This window comes from Gossypium arboreum, chromosome 10 (genome assembly GCF_025698485.1).
Source record: "Gossypium arboreum isolate Shixiya-1 chromosome 10, ASM2569848v2, whole genome shotgun sequence".
Classification (NCBI taxonomy): domain Eukaryota; kingdom Viridiplantae; phylum Streptophyta; class Magnoliopsida; order Malvales; family Malvaceae; genus Gossypium; species Gossypium arboreum.
Window position 1 is genome coordinate 118,405,869 of NC_069079.1, and position 20,917 is coordinate 118,426,785.

At 34.9% G+C, this 20,917-nt stretch overlaps 1 protein-coding gene and 1 pseudogene across 1 annotated transcript; both read left to right on the forward strand.

Moving 5' to 3' along the window:
* The first annotated feature begins 2,549 nt into the window (after positions 1-2,549).
* Positions 2,550-5,095, forward strand: LOC108487641 (uncharacterized; annotated as a pseudogene).
* A 5,732-nt stretch (positions 5,096-10,827) lies between these two features.
* Positions 10,828-20,132, forward strand: LOC108486933 (heat shock 70 kDa protein 17-like). The gene is made up of 14 exons (XM_017791102.2): positions 10,828-11,707; positions 11,968-12,200; positions 13,272-13,431; positions 14,530-14,775; positions 14,885-15,021; positions 15,612-15,948; positions 16,090-16,251; positions 16,728-16,802; positions 16,883-16,983; positions 17,104-17,173; positions 18,379-18,432; positions 18,528-18,589; positions 19,492-19,564; positions 19,642-20,132. The coding sequence occupies exons 1-14, from the start codon at positions 10,949-10,951 to the stop codon at positions 19,807-19,809; spliced, it is 2,637 nt and encodes an 878-aa protein (XP_017646591.1). The 5' UTR covers positions 10,828-10,948; the 3' UTR covers positions 19,810-20,132.
* Positions 20,133-20,917: the final 785 nt, after the last annotated feature.

The window sequence follows — 20,917 nt, forward strand, 5'->3', positions numbered from 1 at the left end:
GTCTAGGGTTTTCGTCAACTATAGGTTGAGGTGCTAAACCCCAGTTGCCGAAGCAGAGTCGATTCCCCTGAAGAAGTACTTAACACTAGGGTTGACGAAAACCCTAATTTAGCACCTCAACTTATGGCTCAGACAATTCGGCAACTGGCCGAAGCGCCGACAGAACAATTGCCACTATGCATCGCGTATCCTACTATGGATACTGATTTTGAATTAAAGTCAGGCTTGATTCAGCTACTGCCAACTTTCCATGGGTTACAAAATGAAAACCCCCACAAGCATTTAAAAGAATTCCATATGGCTTGTTTGAGTATGAAACCTCAGGAAGTAACTGAGGATCAAATTAAATTGCATGCTTTCCCTTTTTCCCTAGCAGATTCAGCTAGGGAATGGTTATTTTATTTACCTCCTGGATCCATTACAACTTGGGCTGATCTATCTCGCTTATTTCTTAACAAGTTTTTCCCTGCATCACGAGTGGCTGAGTTAAGAAGAGAAATCGTAGGCATAAGGCAAAAAGACATAGAGACTCTGTACGACTATTGGGAGCGATTTAAGAAGTTGTGTGCAAGTTGCCCACAATACGGTATAACGGAACAATCTTTGCTCTAGTACTTTTATGAAGGCTTGAAACCCATAGAGATGAATATGGTAGATGCCGCGAGTGGAGGAGTGTTAGTCAACATGACTCCACAATAAGCAAGAGACTTAATCTCCACAATGGCTACAAATTTCTAGCAGTTTCGAGCTAATCCTGAACCCCCTAGAAGGGTTCACCAGCTAAGTAATTCAACCTTAGAAGATAAAATTGAGCTCTCTTGTTGCATAAAAAGCCAAACCAGCCCGAGTATGTGGAATATGTGCTACCCCTGAACATACAACTGATGCATGTCCCAGTTTAAGTGATGATACTATGGCACATTTAGATGCTATAGAAAATTTTCCTGGGCCACTACAAAGGCGATACGACCCTTACGCAAATACCTACAACCCAGGATGGAGGGATCACCCTAACTTAAGTTATGGGGCCAACCCACGATATAACCAACCATACTAGAATCGAGTTCCACAATAGCCACGAGATTCAAGTAATTCTCTAGAAACTTTGGTCAATAAATTAGCAGCTAACATGCTTGATTTTCAACAGAAAACCGAAATGTCTATAAGAGAATTGACCACGTCAATTGAGAAGATGAACTATCAAGGGAAGCTACCATCGCAAACAGGACCAAACTCGAGGCAAAATGCAAATACAGTAACGTTGCAAAGTGAAAAGGTGCTGGAACCAATTCCTGGCAAGAATCTTGGTCAAAAAATCGCTCAAGAAACTCCAGAAAATGACGAACAGGTACCAGCGAAACCCCCACTGCCGAAAATCTAACCTCTATTCCCAGGACGATTAAATCAGTGTCGAAAAAGTAAGGAGGACAAGGAGATCTTCGAAACATTTAGGAATGTCGAGATCAATTTGCCACTGTTAGACGCCATCAGACAGATTTCAAGGTATACCAAGTTCTTTAAAGAGCTTTGCATCAACAAACGAAAAACAGGTAATGAAAAGGTAAGTGTTGGTGAGAATGTTTTCGCAGTGCTACAGCGGAAAATGCCGGTTAAATGCAAAGATAGGGGTATGTTCACTATTCCATGCAAAATTGGCCATTTTAGGAATTAAAAAGGCTATGTGCGATTTAGGGGCCTCCATAAATGTGATGCTTTATTCTATTTATGAATCACTTAACGCAGGTTTTTTGACAAAGATAGGTGTTATTATTCAATTGGCAGACAGGTCTATTGTGCATCCCAAAGGAGTCCTCGAGGACGTCTTGGTAAAAGTTAATGAACTTATTTTCCTTGCAGATTTCTACGTAATAAAGATGGAGGAGGACAACACTGCTGGATCTTCAGACCTCCTGTTGGGCCGACCCTTCCTTAGTACTGCTAGCACCAAGATCGATGTCTGAAGCGGCACTCTTACGATAGAATTTGATGGGGAGATCGTAAAATTCAATGTTTACGACGCCATTAGCCATCCAAGCGAAATCTTGAGTGTAAACCGTGTCGACCTGGTTGACTTATTAGTAGACGAGACTTTTGAGTAACTTATGAAGACAAATCTGAATATAGATATGATGATTATGAATTTGTTAAGACATTATTGTCCCCATCAGGAACTAAACTTCTACCTTCTATTGTGCAGACTCCAGATTTGGAATTGAAACCGCTTCCCGCGCATCTTAAGTATGCATTTTTAGGAAAAGGTAATACCTTATCCATTATAATTTTAAATAAACTCTCTAAACCCGAGGAGGAAAGTTTGATCTAGGTACTAAAGAGTCATAATGAGGCGATTGGCTGGACCGTTGTTGACTTGAAGAGGATAAGCCATTTGACATGCACCCACAAGATTTACTTGGAGGAGAACACGAAACCAAGGAGAGAGGCACAAAGACGCTTAAACCTGAATATGATGGAGGTGGTGAAAAAAAAATAATTAAGTGCTGGATGCTGACATCATCTTCCCCATTTCTGACAGCAGATGGGTAAGTCCGGTACAAGTTGTGCCCAAGAAAACGGGCGTGACAGTAAAGAAAAATACTGAGGGTGACTTAGTACCGGTCCGAGTGCAGAACGGGTGGCGTGTCTGCATCGATTACATGAAGTTGAACGCTTATACTAGAAAAGATCATTTCCCTCTTCCTGTTATAGATCAAATGCTTGAATGTTTAACTGGTAAAACTCAGTTTTGTTGTCTTGATGGATATTCAGGTTTCTTCCAGATACCTGTTGCGCCAGAAGACCAGGAAAAGACCACCTTTACATGCCCGTTTGGCACGTTTGCATACAGGAGGATGCCATTTAGACTTTGCAACGCACCAGCTACCTTCCAGAGATGCATGATGAATATATTTTCTGAATATGTAGAAAAAATTATTGAAGTGTTTATGGATGATTTTACCGTATATGGAAACTGTTTTACTGAATGCCTTGAAAACCTTACGATAATTTTGAACAGGTGCATAGAATTTAATCTTGTCTTGAACTATGAAAAGTATCATTTTATGGTAGACAAAGGTTTGATTCTAGGTCATATAGTCTCATCTAAGGGAATTGAGGTTGATAAGGCCAAAATTGACATTATAAATTCTCTGCCATATCCTTCTACTGTTAGAAAGATACATTCTTTTCTTGGCCATGCAGGATTTTACAGGCGTTTTATAAAAAAACTTCTCAAAAATAGCTGAACCATTGGGTGAGCTGTTGCAAAAAGACAAGAAATTTGAGTTTGACCCAAAATGCAAGGAGGCTTTTGATACACTTAAGCAAAAGTTGGTAACCACCCCTATAGTACAAGCACCAGACTGGAACTATCCCTTTGAAATTATGTGCGATGTAAGCGAACGCAGCGTGGGAGCCGTATTGGGACAAAAGATAGTGAAAGAGCCTCATGTCATCTATTACGCCTCAAAGACCCTAGATGCTGCACAAAGCAACTACACAACCATAGAAAAAGAACTTTTAGCTATTATGTTTGCTTTAGATAAATTTCGATCATATTTATTGGGATCTAAGGTGATTATTTTTTCTGACCATGCAGCTCTTAGGTATTTGATCGCAAAGAAGGAAGCAAAGCCAAGGCTCATTAGGTGGATTTTACTGCTCCAAGAATTTGACATCAAGATTCGTGACAAAAAGGGGTGTGAAAACCTAGTGGCTGACCACTTGAGTAGGATAAAAATTCCGTTTGATGATGATCCCATAAAGGATGAGTTCCCCGACGAAAGCTTATTCTCAACCGAGGCTTACTATCCGTGGTATGCAGACATAGTTAATCTCTTAACCACGGGATCGTTGCATACTGAGTTAGCTCAATCCGTAAAAAACAAGCTTAGACGAGAAGCTCAGAATTACATATGGGACGATCCATACTTGTGGAAACATTGTTCAGATAAGATAATATGACGATGTGTTCCAGAAATCGAGGTAACCTCCATCCTTACATTTTGTCACACAGAAGCTTGTGGAGGTCACTTTGGCCTTAAGCGGACAGCTCACAAGGTATTGGAGTGTAGGCTATATTAGTCTATAATCTTTCGCGACGCGTTTAACTTTTGTAAGTCTTGCGATAAATGTCAGCATACAGGTAATATCACTAGACGAAATCAAATGCCCCTATCCCCGATTCATGTATGTAAGATTTTTGATGTATGGGGTATTAATTTCATGGGCCCCTTTATTTCTTCGTTTGGAAACGTATATATACTTCTTGCAGTAGACTATGTTTCTAAGTGGTTAGAAGCAAAGCCTACTCGTAATGATAATGCTAAAACTGTTGTGGAGTTTCTAAAACGAACTATTTTTTCTAGGTTTAGAACACCTCGAGCTTTAATCAGTGATCGTGGTACTCACTTTTGCAACAAGGTCATGGAGGCACTATTATCAAAATATGGAGTTCATCATCGTATAGCAACAGCCTACCATCCCCAAACGATCGGTCTAGCAGAGGTTTCAAACAGGGAGATCAAGTCAATTTTGGAAAAAAACGATTAAACCCAACCATAAGGATTGGAGTCTTCGGCTCAATGACGCGCTTTGGGCCTATTGGACGGCATATAAGAGACCAATTGGCATGACCCCGTATCGAATTATTTTTGGCAAGCCGTGTCATCTACCAGTAGAGTTGGAGCATAAAGCTTATTGGGCTATTTGACAATGTAACATGGAGTTAGAACCCGCAGGGAAGGCAAGGAAATTGGAAATTCAAGAATTGGAGGAAATTCACAATGATGCTTACGAGAATGCTCGAATTTATAAAGACAAAACAAAGCTGTTTCATGATAAAAATATAGTTCAGAAGCATTTCTCAGTAGGACAAAGAGTTTTGCTTTATAACTCCATATTAAAGCTATTCCCAGGTAAGCTTCGATCTCGGTGGCAAGGACCTTTTATTGTGGCTGAAGTATTTATGCATGGCGCAGTTGAAATAGAAAGTGAAGAATCAAGAAAGCGGTTCACAGTCAATGGTCAACGGCTGAAGCCATTTTACGAGAATTTCCAAGCCCACACGGTCGAGAAAATTCAGTTAGAACCACCATAAAACCGTTCAAGGCATCAAGCTAACGACGTTAAACAAGCGCTTATTGGGAGGCAACCCAATCTTTATTTTTATTTTTATTTATTATTTTCCTTTATTTTATTTTATTATTTATTATTTATTATTTTATTTTTATTTTATTTTAGTTAAATATTAATAAATTTCTCTTCTTCTATCTAGGTGAAATGGAGCGAAAATACGAAGAAAAAAAAAGACAGAAAGTGTGCACCAAAACAACCCTATTCATGGTACCAAACAGTTCAATTCCAACCCAAAATGCCATATCCCTGCTGCCAAACAGTTCTATTCCAGCCCAGAATGCCATATTTCTGCAGCCGAACAATCCTATTCCAGCCCTAGAATCCCCAAAACCTGCAGCTAAACAGTCCTTTTCAGCAAATAAAACCCCTAAACCTTACATTTTTTTCCCCAAATTTCTCCATAACTGCCGACTCCTTTCTCCTCCACCACTCACCGCCAATTTCTCAGCCACCATGGTGAGAACTCGAAGCCGAACCGCAGTTGCACACGTTACCCACCCCGTCTCCACCTCTTGCCGCTTCGCCATCTTCTTCTCCACCGTGTGTGCCAACCGACGGTAACTACATGGGGAGTTTTTCTAAACTTTTTTTTCTCCACTTATTTGTTTTCCTTTTACTTTCACATCGAAGACTATGTGTTTTAAGTGGGGGGAGGCATTCTTCGTTGTTACTGTTATTATCTGCTATTTTTGCTGTCATATTGTTGTTGCTGCTGTTTTGTGCTCGTTTCTGCCCATTTATTTTAAGAATATCCTGCCGCTTTTCATACCCAAGATTTTACCAGGAATTGCCTACTATTTGACCTACAAGCATGATTCTTACCTTCTAAGGAAGTTATGATTTTTCCCATAATTGATGCCATCTCCATTGTTTTATTTTTATTAGGCTAAAAATAATTGTGATTAATAGGGTTAATTCTATCTTGCTTTTCGTAAAATTGATCAAGTTTAATATAAAGTGAACACTTAAAATGATTGCATGCTTAATTAATGTTCATGGCTATTAGGTGATTATTGAAACTTATTTTTGACACTTAAATTTTTTCTTTCCTGAGTTCTCAAGAATTTTAAATATCGTTTAATTTTTAATAAAAGTTTTCCATGGTTATGAGTACAGCTTAAATCGTGACTGACTGAGTAACCGGGGTAGGGTGCTTGGGTTGTCATTCTACTTCGCGTCAAAAGGTTGTATGACGTGACAAGTAAAACTCCGCTAGCCGAGATTATGAGTATGGCTCAAATCGTGACTGACTGAGTAACGGGGGTATGGTGCTTGGGTTGTCATTCTACTTCGCGTCAAAAGGTTGTGTGACGTGTTGGGTAAAACTCCACTAACCAGAAATAAATAATCTTAGGAGTATGTTGGGCTGAGTAACCGGGGTGGGGTGCTTGGGTTGTCATCTCTCTTCGCGTCAAAATGTTTAAGATATTCCTAAGTAAATAAATAATAATAAAATTTAAAAAAAGAAAGAAAAAAAGAAAAAAAATAAGTACTAATAAAGTTGCACTTCGAGGACTAAAGGAGGAAATAATTAAGGTGTCTTAGTAGGTTTGGTAATTTACCTAAATAGCATAACTCAAGTCGATCTTAATTTTTGTGTGAATTAATTGGAATACTTTTTCTGTTTTACTTAAAGCAAGCTTAGAGGTCTCTTTATTTTTCATATGTATTTTTAACTAATTTTTATGAAACTTTGGAGTGGTATTTCTTTTATGGCAGAATCTAGCTTCCACAGTCGATAGGAACCATACTTGAGGGCAAGCATGGGCTAAGTAGGGGGAATTTGATAATACTCTAAAATGACGTGTTTTTATATATTAATCATGTGTTTATTTTGAGCTTGAGCCTACTAATTTGAGCTATTTATGTCTTTTTATCTTTTAGGGACTAAATTGGAAGCGAAGAGTAAATTCAAGGGAAAAAGTGTCAATTTAGAGATTAAATGGGCCAATATGCAACGTGGGACAAATATGGTGCCAAAAGTGCGAACATGAAAGGCACAAGGACTTAAAAGCAAATAGAAGAGATTTTATTTTGGAAGACTCTATTTTATTTTATTTTATTTATATTAGGATAATTAATATTAAAGATAAATATTAGGATTATTTAAATTTTAGGATTTTATTTTAATTATCTTTATTTATCTTTAATTAAATGTATTTATCTTTTTAGAATTTAAGTTAAATTAGACTATCTCCCTAGCACTATAAATAGGGGGTGAAGTGACTCTATTTAGTGGATCTTTTCTGTAAACACTCTCTCCCTAAAAGTCTTTTGTTCTTTTCATATTTTTTTTCTTTTAATAAAATTTCTTTTTCCATAATTTTCTTTTCTTTTCCACCATTATCATGAGCCACTGAAACCCTTCTAGCCAAAAGTTGTCAATATTTCCCCAAAAAAGGTTCTTGAGGCCTAGAATTGTATTTAGCCTTCTCGCCAAGTATTCATCGTTTCTCACTTTTCTGGTGGACGCTTCGTCCATGGCCCTTAAGAAGTAAGCTTTTCAAAGATATGCAAAGGCGTACCGCTTTGTATGTTTTGGAAGGATTGCATAGTCGGTTCGTTAACTTATCGTCGAGGTTGGCGAGCCAAAGAGACAAAATGGCGTGGGATTCGCCATTGAGAAGCGTTGATCTAGCATAGATTACTGGCTAAAGTCAGGTTCCCTAAAAATCGTAAGTCTAATCTTTGGAGCTGGTGGTCGTAGGCGTCCTCTTCCACTATAACTGGCTTACTTGAGTCGAGAAGGATCATCCAAAAGCCAAGAATTGAGCCCAAGGCGGAATAAGACAACAGGAGGCTGGAACTAGAGGTGTTCATGGGCCGGACCGGGTGGGTTCGAGTTGGGCTCAACTAAAAAATCGTGCCCATTTATTGGGCTCGGGCCAGGCCGGGCCCAAAAAATAGGCCTAAAATTTTGCCCAAGCCCGACCCGGATAAAAATACTAAAACCAGCCCTACCCCGACCTTAGTATTAATTTTTATATTATTTTTTATTATTTTTAAATATATATAATACATTAAAATACTAAAATATCAAAATAAATATTTCCCAACAAATTGAAAATAAATTTTGAAAAATATGTAGACTTAAATAACACTAAGATAAATGCAACTTAAGAAGCAAATACTTCTAAAATAATAAAAAATTAACAAATGCCTTTAAAATAATAAGAAAATTAACAATAAAATAAATTTTATACAATATCCAAACAATAACAACAAAATAATAGCAACATAATAGTAAAATGGTATCAAAATATGGAGAAAACAACAAGAAAATAACATTCAAAAATAAAAAAATGCAGATTTTTTTGTCCTTTAGTGAATTCGGCGGGGCCCGGCTAAAATACCTCACCGAGGCCGGCCCATTTTTAGACAGGCCTTTTTTTTTCCAAGCCCATTTTTCGGCCTATATTTTTGCCCAAACCTCCCACATTTCTAAGTGGGTCTTGGTAGGGCAGTAGCTTGCCCATGCACACCTCTAACTGGAACTTTCTTATAAGAATTTCTTTTCTCTTAAAACTCTCTTTATTATTTTTATTATTTTCGTAATCATAATTTCAGTAAACTTTAAATTCTGTTTTTATTTTATTTTTCGCTTCCAAAATCAATTCTTAAATTATGTTTTTTTTTATTTTTTTCAGGAACACAGGTTTTCTTGGGCACGATTCTGCCCAGAATTTCGAGAAACAAGCATTCGTATAATCCGTCCCTAAGGATTCGACCCTACTTCCCCTTTACTATTTCTTTTTCGTTATTTTACAAGGAATAGGATATTTTTGGTGCTCTTAACAACGCATTAGTTATTTATTTATTTTTTCACTTCTTTTAGTTTTTGAATCACTCCAAAATAGATGAATAAGTTAATGTTTGTTATCTTTATTAACTATACACATGAACGACATGCCAACATTTAATTAAATTTTTAATTAAAAATAAATATTAATTTTAATAATTTTAGTGATTTTAATTTAAAATTTAAAATTAATTAAATATTGACTTGTCATACACACACAATTAACATGTATGTCATACCAACAAAATTAAAAAACGTTATCATTTCCATCCATTTTAAAATGATTTGACAAAAAGCAAAGTTAAAACTAAAAAACTAAAATTTAAATAAAATATTAAAATAATTATTTATAAAGTTAAAGAATGAAATAATTAAACATGCACATATTTCATACTTCCTAAATAGGTATGAATTATTATTTTTATTTTGTATAATATACAATAATTTATATTTTACTTAAGTATGAAAGGTGTGGTTATTTATGTCAAAATAACTTTCAATGAAGATAAAAAAGGTAGATTATCATTGTTAATGATTATAATTAATGTTCTTATTTTATATGATCAAATTTCTAATTAAATTATATATTAATTTAGCAAGTTGAATTATAATTAATATTTTCACTCTATGTGTTTTGATTTTCTAATTTTAATTTTTCATTAATTAATTAATTTAATTAATTATCCGATTTTGAATTAAATTAATTGATAACTAAAATTTTAAATTAATGACGGAATTAAAATTGCATAAAAATCATTTCTAATAGAAGAGTTAGTAGTGCTCGAATAGCTATTAATAGTGTGATATTGTGTAGCTTTTGCTCGAAAAAAGAAGTCATGTACAGATAAAAGATGAGAAACAGCAGGATTACTTCTGTAAATCGAAATACCATCAACATCTCTTCTACCTTTTGTTTAACAAACTAAGAAAGAAAGCTCCTTATCACATAAAATAAATAAGGTGGCACGTATTCGTAATTAACCAACTTAAAATGTACGAATGCCTATTGCATTAGAGATATAAGACCAAGATTTTCTTTTTAGGGATATAATTTTTAGAAATCAATTTCTTATATTAATGTTTATAATTCGATGTTTATTACTTTTTAAGTAAAATTTAACTATTAATTTTTCAAAATTAATTAAACTATTTTTAAATAAAAATATTGATTAAAATATTAATTTTTAAATGATGTTATCGTGACGTTCATATGCAGGGACAAATCTAAGAGGGGTTGGCAGGGCTCGCCTTTTAAAATGGAAAAATGGATCCATTTTAGTTGTTTAAATTTTTAAAATTTTAAATTAGTAAAAATAAAATTATACTTTGACCCTTAAAGATGATAAAATTTTAATTTAATCCTTTAAAAATTATATTTTTACTATCATAAAATTTACAATTTAATTTCGACTCTAAAAGAATTTTCTAGCTTCGCTCCTATCTATATGTGCTTCATATTTACATAACACTATTTGTCTTGTATGTGATGTCAATAATAATTTAATCAAAAATAAAATAAAATAATTTAAAATTAAAAATTTAACATGAAATACACGTGAATTACCATACGAGTTGGTATGTTTAAAATTTTAACATTTTAATTAATATTTTTATTAAAAGATAACAATTTGAATTTTTTAAATATTAATAGTTAAAGTCCATTTTTTAACTAAAAAGGAAATAAGAATCAAATTAATAAAAAAATATAAACATTAAACACCAAATTTATCCTTATGCCATTTTTTTCAATTTAAGCTAGAAAATGCAAAAATCCAACCTCAAAAAGAACTGCTTTCGGCAAGTACGCAAAACAATTCTAAGCATCTCAAAATACGCCACGTGTCTAAATTTCCACGCGGCGCTTCACATAAACCATTCCCTTTTAGTTTCCCTTCAGCTCTACGTACAAAAATCATAACTTCCTCAAACTCTCCCAACAACCTTCTCCGCTTCTTCTCTCCGTTCCTTACAGAATTCAGATATTCTCTTAATTAAACAAATATATACGTAATTCTAATGAGGAATATGTTATTCAGATTTGGGGTATCCTTATCCCTACTATCGTTACTCCTGTTTAAGTCCGAATCCGCCGTTTCTAGCATAGATCTAGGTTCTGAATGGCTGAAAGTCGCCGTAGTCAATCTAAAACCCGGCCAAATTCCGATCACCATTGCCATCAACGAGATGTCCAAGAGAAAATCCCCCGCCTTAGTAGCATTCCAATCCGAAACTCGCTTACTCGCCGAAGAAGCTGCTGGAATCGTAGCTCGTTATCCCGACAAGGTGTTCTCCAATCTCCGAGACATGGTTGGAAAGCCCTACCGAGACGTCAAGCGTTTCGCGGATGCAATGTACCTTCCATTTGATGTAGTGGAGGATTTTAGAGGTGCCGCGATGATTCGAGTTTCGGACGACGTTAGTTACTCGGTCGAGGAGTTGTTAGGGATGATCCTGAAGTACGCTGCGAATTTGGCGGAGTTTCATTCAAAAACGATGGTTAAAGATATGGTGATATCGGTGCCGCCGTATTTTGGACAAGCGGAGAGGAAAGGGCTGATGACGGCGGCTGAATTGGCGGGAATAAACGTGATTTCGTTGATAAATGAGCATTCGGGGGCGGCATTGCAGTATGGGATCGATAAGGATTTCTCGAATGGTTCGAGGCATGTGATTTTTTATGATATGGGTTCGAGTAGTACTTATGCAGCTCTTGTTTATTTTTCTGCTTATAATGCTAAGGAGTTTGGGAAAACTGTTTCTGCCAATCAATTCCAGGTAAAAAAACAACACTCTCATTGCATTTTTTTTTTTTACAAATTTGGAAACTGTTTGTAGTTTACTATTGCCATTTTCTAGTTTTGTTACCTTGAAAAAATAATTATAGTTGTAGAGCATTGTTCTAGGTAATATTGCCGCGTCATGCTCCATCTTTGGGTGTAACACTATTGTTCAGATCTTGGGCTCACAATTTGTTGTCACACTATACCGCATTTGGCTATTGTTTCCTTCGCTATTAACGTTTAGCATTTTATCAGGTGAAGGATGTTAGATGGGACTCGGGACTTGGAGGACAGAACATGGAATTACGGCTAGTTGAGTACTTTGCAGATGAATTCAATAAGCAAGTTGGAAACGGGGTTGATGTGAGGAAGTATCCCAAGGCAATGGCTAAATTGAAGAAACAGGTTAAGCGTACAAAAGAAATTTTAAGTGCAAATACTGCAGCTCCAATATCTGTTGAATCTCTTCACGATGATCGGGACTTCAGGTATGTAGCCTTTAAATAATCTAATCTAGTTTTAGTACATGCTTCCAACATATCTATTCCTGTTATTGCGTATAGCTTTGTATATTTCTGTTCCATGAAAAATAATTCTTGAGGTGAAGTATGATTCTGTGATGAATCCGAGAAAGTTTATTCTGTGAAGCCTCATAGTTTCTGATTGCAAGTCTTTGTTCTTTGAGGTAGCTTAGGAATTTCTTTTATGAACCAAAGAGCTACCGAATGTAGCTGAAACATTTTAAATGGCTATCTACCAGATTCATATTGTTACATATTCTTTTTAAAAATTAAATTTATGGTTGAACCCAAGCCTAGAGGTAAACGTTTTTCTGAAACTGTTGACTTGTCTTAGTCGGATGCAGGTTTAGCTGCAGCTATACTAACTTACCTGGGACCTCATTTTCCACTTGTTGCTTTAAATATTTTCTTCTAACTATTTTTTTCACGTATTCTATCTTATCAAGGCCAAGATATCATGTAACAGTCTCTAGACAATTTAAGATAGACATTGCTTTCTTTTATATTCCCCTATAGATTATTGGGGCATTCACCATTCCTTCAAAAATATTATAGTTTCCTGTGGTGTTTGCTTAAATGAAAGGGAAAAGACCTATTAGTTCTTCTTTACAATAAGAAGGGAAGAAAAGGAATACAGTACTTGTGTTTTTGTATATCATCTTAATCCAATAGCTGTCTAGGACACTAAGGATGGTGTAGTTATTTTTCCTTGTTCTCCCTGATTATTTTTCCCTTTCATCTCATTCAATCCTAAGAGTTTTGATCGTTTAAAATTTTCTTATAAAATAAGTTATGGAGGTCAGCTGTGTCTATTTGTTGTGGCTGCTTTCAGATCTGAAGCTGAATAAAAAAGAGCAAATCGAAAGAAGAAAAATAAAATTTAAGCTAGAAGATGAACCTTAGGTGTCATTTCATAAAGCTGAAATCACAAAACCACAGAGAAAATAAGCTCGGCAAATGTTTGGAATTTGTGGTAGTATGCGAGTATAACGCATGTTGTTGTGTGAAAATTATTTTGTTATTCTTTTCTTCCTTCAGGAGCACCATAACTCGGGAGAAGTTTGAAGAGCTTTGCGGGGACCTTTGGGATAAATCTCTTATGCCTGTGAAAGAAGTGCTGAAGCATTCAGGTTTGCAAGCTGATGATATATATGCTGTGGAGTTGATTGGAGGTGCTACTAGAGTTCCAAAGTTGCAGGTTTGTACTACACTTTCTCCTAATTTTGCAGATATATGGAAATAAATCAGTATGAAAGCAAAGAAAGAAGGAAATGTTAGGCTCTGTTGTACCAGTTAGCCATAGGGGCAGACTCAACTTGAACAAAATACCGCAGGAAACCCAATACTTGGTAAATGTGGGATAACACCATTTAACACTTCCCCTCTTGTGTAGCTCAACAATGACCCTACACATGGACAACCTGACAAGGGGGCCAACCTTTCATGGGGTAGGCAAGAAAAATTGAACTCTTATACCATGTCAAGCATCCATCCTAAAACCTAAGGCAATAGGTTTCAACTAATATAAGACCACAGTATATCTAATACTTAATGGATGTGGGATCACATCAATTTATAGTTTCCTTGTGCTAGATGGGATTGTCGTAGTTGTACTATGGAATTGCAATATATTTCTTCTTTCTGTTGACCTTGTTAGTTTAAGTGTCATTCTCCTCATGTTGTTTTTGTAATGATAGTTTGCAAATACTAAAGCAAATATAATCTTGTAAATCTTGGTGAAAATTTTAAAATAAATTCCTTGGACCATTTTCTGGATTTATTTGCAGCTGGATGAAGTTTTCATGTCATGTTTGGGAAGCCTCTATTTCCATTAATATATTAATAGTATGATGGCATATTACATAATTCATGTTTGGTGGTGTTTCCAACATGAAATAAAAATATTTGAATGTTGCAACCTGCTACGCAGCTATAAAAATTTCTGTGGGTATAACTAGATATCTTACTTTTCTTAGATATTATTTTTCTTTACTCTGTGCATTTAAGATCTTGAAATATCTGCCTTAATAGACAGCTCGCCATTGTGATGTGCCCTTAACATGTACCAAAGGAAAGCAAAAAAAAGCACAAAGGAAAGAAACAAAAGCAACATGCATATTTGGTATAAATTTGGAGACCCTGCATCATAATAAGTTATACTTCCTTGCAGTGTGATTCAATTAGTTATAAGAAAGATGAACTTGCCAAAATGATCTCTGCCATGTAATTTCCATAGATTGAATTATGCTTAGTTGATGAAAGACAAACTGAAGTAAACTCCCTCTTCCCTTAACAGGTTAAGCTCCTGGAATATTTTGGAAGGAAAGATCTGGACAAACATCTGGATGCTGATGAAGCTACTGTTCTTGGTGCAGCACTACATGCTGCAAATTTAAGTGATGGGATTAAGTTGAACCGTAAGCTGGGGATGGTTGATGGTTCCTCCTACAGTTTTTTTATGGAATTAGACGGGCCTGATCTTTCAAAAGATGGGGATACCAGGCTTTTACTTGTGCCAAGGATGAAAAAGCTTCCCAGCAAGGTAAAAAATAATATGTTGTTTGAACCCATATTGTAGAGTTGGAGATTTAAAAGCACCACTCATATTCTTTCTAGTTTTACTAATGGTATTGTCAAACTTTCCATTACAGATTTTCAAGTCCTTTAATCGCAGCAAAGATTTTGAATTGTTGCTTGCCTATGATAATGAAGGTCTTTTACCTCCTGGGCTTTCCTCCCCTGTGTTTGCTCAGTTTGCTGTTTCTGGTTTAACAGATGCAGCCAATAAGTAAGGATCTTGCTGATCTCTGCCCTCTTTCAATGTTTGGGGTGTTAATGGTTTGGTTTAGTTTCTTTTCAAGGGGATTTTGAAACCAGTAAAACTGCTGGTCTCACAATATTTGAAACAAATGAAAATGAATACTGGCATGGAACTTTTTGGTTCATAGTTTGCTTTGGAGTTTCGAAGTTCATACACTTGGAGTTGGAGGCTCAAATGTAAACTTTTGACTTTTTCAACCTAATTTTCGGCATCCTATAATCTTTGGCACAAATTCGTTGAAATAAGTAGTGTTAATTTATTTAAGTAGTTCAAATGATTCAAATGAAGTTATTAAATTGCATAGTTACATGAATGATTAATAGCTGATTTACAGATTAAGCTTCTTGTTTCCTCTTATCTCACATAGGAAGTTCAAAACAAACCCAACTAATCTAAATTTTTCTATGATTTTTTATTTGGTCAAAGATCAGCTATGTTTAATACTAATGTTATTATTTTATTAATAGCAACCACCTACTTTATGCTTTATTATAATTTGCTTTAACTCTTTCTGCTGGAAATAATCAAGTTCTTTTGTTCATCCGTGCCTTTCTTAGGTACTCATCTCGGAATTTGTCTTCTCCCATCAAAACAAATTTGCATTTCTCTCTTACTAGAAGTGGAATTCTTTCTCTGGATCTAGCAGAGGCTGCTTTTCAAGTAACAGAATGGATAGAAGTTCCTAAAAGGAATTTGACCGTGGAGAATTCAACCATTGCTTCTTCCAATGTATCTGTTGATCTTGATGCTGAAAACACTTCTGAACAAAATAGCAATAGCTTGGAGTCAGATGGAGGGATCAGTAATGCATCTAACAGTACCACTGAACCAAATACAGTGGATCTTGGTACAGAAAAAAAACTGAAGAAGATGACCTTCAGAATCCCACTCAAGGTGCAAACAAGAAACCTATATTAGAATATTTCTTCAATTAGTTTCATGCCATTATTTGCCATGCTTTTCCTAAATAATCCAGTATAAGCTGATTATTATTTCATATTTCTTACTCTTTCCCCCATTTTCTTTTCCATGTAGATAGTGGAGAAAACAATGGGACCTGGAATACCTCTTTCAAAAGAATCTTTGTTGAATGCTAAAAGTAAATTGGAAGCATTGGACAAGAAGGATGCAGAACGGAGAAGGACAGCAGAATTAAAAAATAACCTTGAAGAATATATATATGCTACGAAAGAGAAGGTGCAAAGATTGTGTTTGTTTATTCATTTTTTGTTAATATGGTTAGTATTTGTTATATTGCCATTTGGGATATTTTAACTCCACAAGTAAGCTTCAAATATGTCACGTGTCCATTTTTTAAAAACTAAACTTCTAAAATTTTTTACTACACCCTAAATGGGACTTGTGTCACCCTTCAAACCCTAGTGGAATCTAAAAACTCCATTGGCATTGTAACAAATAATTTTCCTTGTTAAAATGTATTTAACTTTATATTTTCAATCCCTCGTGATGGTTTTTCTGAGTTACGTGTTTCACATTTTTTAAACAAATTTAAAATAGAACTGTTTGGATTTTCTGCATAACCAGAAATTGTTGTAGTTTTTTCACTATGTTTGGTTGATTGTTAGAGCAGTCACTGGTCCATGGCATTCAGTTCTTTAGTTGATCTTATATCTTATTAATTTTATTTTCTATTACCTTATTGCTTATACCAGTTTGAAACATCTGAAGACTTTGAAAGAATATCTTCAAATGATGAACGCCAATCTGGTATCAAAAAGCTTGATGAGGTTTGTCTCGTGTTTTCGGAGATTTTTTTAGTAAGTTTATCTGAATTAAAAATTGAGCATAGGGTATTTTCTTTGTTCAGGTTCAAGAATGGCTGTATACTGATGGTGAAGATGCAACTGCAACAGAGTTTCAAGAACGCCTAAATTTGTTAAAAGCTGCCACTGATCCAATATTTTTCCGGTATCATCTATATTTCTTTGGATTAAGTTCTCTTTTTTGTGGAAACTATATTCTGAACAATCATTCGTTACAAGGAATTAAAAATAGTGGACTAAAACAATTTCTCTGACCAACTTTTAGATTTAAAGAGTTGACTGCAAGGCCAGAAGCAGTAAAATTTGCGCGACGATACCTTACTGAATTGCAACAGGTACTTCAGATTGTTTATTTGCAACGTGCTGTTTTTACTAAAGGTTATGTGGCAACTTAGGTTTGGTTAGTCATTGTTATTCTTCAGGGGCAGTGATCTCAGATTCAGTATAACTAATTCCTTAATCCTCTTGTACTTCTTTGAATGGACCAACTATGGATACCAATGATTATCTGATTTTGAACAAGTCTTTGGATGGAAAACTCACGAGAAACGAGAAGATAGAGGAGAAGTAGGCAAAAAATGTAAGGGCCAGAGAAACAGAGGAGGAAAAATAGGAGGACAGGAAAAGAATGAAGGAGAAATTAGGGACGAAGAATAGGTGTAGAGAATTTCTACCCTGCAGCTTCAAAGAAATGCGAACTCAAAAAGTATTTTAGCTTGCAACTCACAAACTCTTAATTGCAAAATACTAAATATAGCCATAAATGCTTAATAATTCTTTAATGTGGTCCAACATCGTTATGTTTCTTGGCATTTTGGGATATCTTTTGGAGGGACTGTTCTCCTGAAATCGAAGAGACCAGACTGAGATCCATGAACCAAAGGGCATCCTGCAGCCCTGTTTTATCCCTTTTCCTCCTTCAACACTCTAATTTTCTTCAAATTGCACGAGGAGAAATCCACAACCACTCTGACTTCTTTTAAACCTATTTTGACTTATTAGTCTGAAAATCTTCAATGCCTGTCTCCATATAAGAAGAAAGAAATTGAGGCACCTTCTACATCCTGCTCTTCACCTTTCAGAATCTTCTATCATATTTCCTTCAACTGTTGGAACAGTTTGCTTGAAGAAGTTATCTTAACATCTAATCATATTGGAGAGCTCCAACCTAGATATAATAACAAACCTTAAATTATTATCAGATATCATCACTGAACAACAGCATTTATCCATGCCTTGCACATGCTTTACACTCCATAATGTTAAAGAATTGTATTATTTCTGTAAATGTCAAGGAATTTATAGCCAATTAGGCTTCAGCTTAAATGATAAGGGCACAGTGGGTACATGTAGGCATCCTGCATTCACGCCATAGTGCTCCTTGTGCCCAAAAGAAATCCTTAGAAACATTCTAGCATCAATCTAGATGAAGTACATTATCTTTTTTATGAACTTTTAGTGCCACATGGATTTTTCGTTAGTTGGCTTTATAATATAGATTTTTCTACATGGATATTTATTTTTGTGGGTTTCTATGTAGACTATTCGTGGGTGGGAGGACAAACCTTGGCTGCCAAAAGTTAAAGTAGAGGAGGTATTCGTTCTGTTTAAAATTCATTTTGTAGTATTTTCTGGAATAGTTATCTGCCTATGTTTGTGGCAGAAACTTACAAACATTTTGCTTTTCAGTTGTCGATCAATATTGACAAGTTCAAGACTTGGTTGGATGAAAAGGAGGCCGAGCAGCAGAAGTAAGTTATTGCTATTAGTACGACGTTAAAAGCATCTGGATAGCAAGTCAACATTGGTTATCTTTATTTGTTTTCTAAACATATGCATGATAGGATACAATCTCTAACTTCTAAATTATATTCTAACTAATATGGGCAATGCCTAACTTGTCACTTAATTTTAATTACTTTCTAAATTTCTCTTTTAAAAATGTAAGCTCTAAGAGCTTTACCTTTCAGAAAATTATTAAAAAGAATTTTTTCTGCTGTCTAACTAGTTGCACATCATTTGCATAGTGAAGGGTAAAATAAGAAAGAACTATTTTATGACAGAAGAATACTAAAGAAGTAAATAAAAAACACATAATATTTTATATATATTTATCATTAGAAGCAAGTCCAAGAGCCATTTGGAATTTGCGAATTATCAAGGCCCTTAAAATTTGTCTCTTCTCTATATTTGACAAAGATACTAGTGGTTTTCTTTTTTTATAACTTATTAACCCAGCCCATTTTTGACTCCTTTGTTCTTACTGTGCCATTTGCCACCCTACTCATCCTATAAACCTCCCCTTATCTTCTACTTCCGGTATATTTTTTGTTTGGGTTCTTATAAGTATTCAAAGTGATAGTTTTCGCATCCAGTTTCATTTTTATTAAGCCTTAAACATAATTGTTGGTGAAGAATTTCTGCGGTCATTTTGTTGTTGATTATTTGCTTCTGTTTTCTTAGATTTAATCAACATACTTTTAGTCATATGCAAGTAAAACATGCATTTCCTATCATTATTAGTATTCTCCGTGTTTACGAGCTTGTTCTTACTTGTTTACTAAATTACATTAATGCTAACTATCAGTATATTCTGTGTTTATGACTTTGTTCTTACATTTTCTATAAAATTACTTTCATGCTGTCTCTCCAGGATGTCTGGATTCAGCATGCCTGTTTTCACATCTAAAGAAGTCTACGAGAAGGTAACCGGTGTGCAAAACAAGGTATGGCTGCCAATTCTAGCTGATCAATTCTGGAATTTGTAAGTAGTTTCCTGAAATGCATATTGCTGTTTGATTAGGCTGATAGCATTAAGAAAATCCCCAAGCCAAAGCCTAAAACTGAGAAGCCCATAAATAATGCGGAAACAGAGAAGGATACCTCTGGAGATGAAAAACCAGCTGAGGAGTCAGATAGCTCAAAGAACGAAGAAGATAAGGTAGAACCAGAGATGCACGAAGAGCTGTAATCAGTTTTTAACACAACAAAAAGGACTCTCTTAACTAATGACGGGCCTTCTGACTTGGTAAGTAGAGATTGATTTAATTCCAGCAAATTTAGTCTTATGAAAAAAATCATAGTATTGCTCTACTTTACCCTTTTTTGTGATTTGATCGTGGTCGGATCGAGTCCGGTAGTTCAAAGGCTTCTAAAACAGTTTTGTCTTCTAAAGACACAGAGCAATGTTAGAAGATTTGTCATAAAAAGAGAAGTTTAGTTTTATTATCCTTCTCTAAGGATTTTGGATGCCAATATTAGTTTTATGTCAATTACCATTATAATCTGAAGAAATTTTGTTTTCGTTTTTTTCCACATTATTAAAAGTCACAATCTGAGATAGAGGCTAGTTACGAATTTGGATATTAAAAATGTAATGATAAATCTAAGATGCCTTTGCCCCTTCCGAGTCCTGTTGTGAGTCGGGTTGTGATATTGGCAAGGCAGATCAAAGGAGAATATGTTGTGGATTATGTACCTAAAAAGAAAATTTAAGATTTAATCTTTACAATAATGTTGAATATATGTCAACAATTCATTGATGATTCTACTTGACCTTTTTTGAAAAAAAAAAAAAAAACATGGTTACAAGGTATAACATGAAGAGACTAGTGTGGCATAACCATATCATATAAACCACTCTTTTCTCAATAGAGGTCTGAAAGTGAGTAAATTACGACCATTCTTTGCAAGCCCATATCATCTCTCTTTCTTATAAGTGTAGTGATCGAATTTCCATATGAAATGGGTCTTTTGCTACAAAATTGGTCTCTTTGCCTTAAATCACATTTCTTATCCCTATCTAATCTAAATACATAATATAAAACTGTAAAGGGGTGCAAACCATTAAAAAAATTAAGTAAATGTACCAAAATTATTAGTAAAGTTTACGTTTTAGTTATGATCATTGTTTTCATTTAATTCATTAGGTTGTTAAAATTGTTGTTGAATGACCTCTATTTGCATTGTATGCATTAATTTAAAACTCTCTTTTCTTTTATCTTTTATCGTTTGTTTTTTTTGTCATGAAACTATTTTAAATGTCACGAATTCATGAATTAAAAATTTAAATAAAATTT

Bases quoted from the DNA above. Each gene is read 5' to 3' on its own strand.
- LOC108486933 (XM_017791102.2), top strand. From the start codon at position 10,949: ATGAGGAATATGTTATTCAGATTTGGGGTATCCTTATCCCTACTATCG. The intron at 16,803-16,882 runs GTTTGTCTCGTG...TTCTTTGTTCAG, and splicing joins GTATCAAAAAGCTTGATGAG to GTTCAAGAATGGCTGTATAC. The intron at 18,433-18,527 runs GTATTCGTTCTG...TTTGCTTTTCAG, and splicing joins CAAAAGTTAAAGTAGAGGAG to TTGTCGATCAATATTGACAA.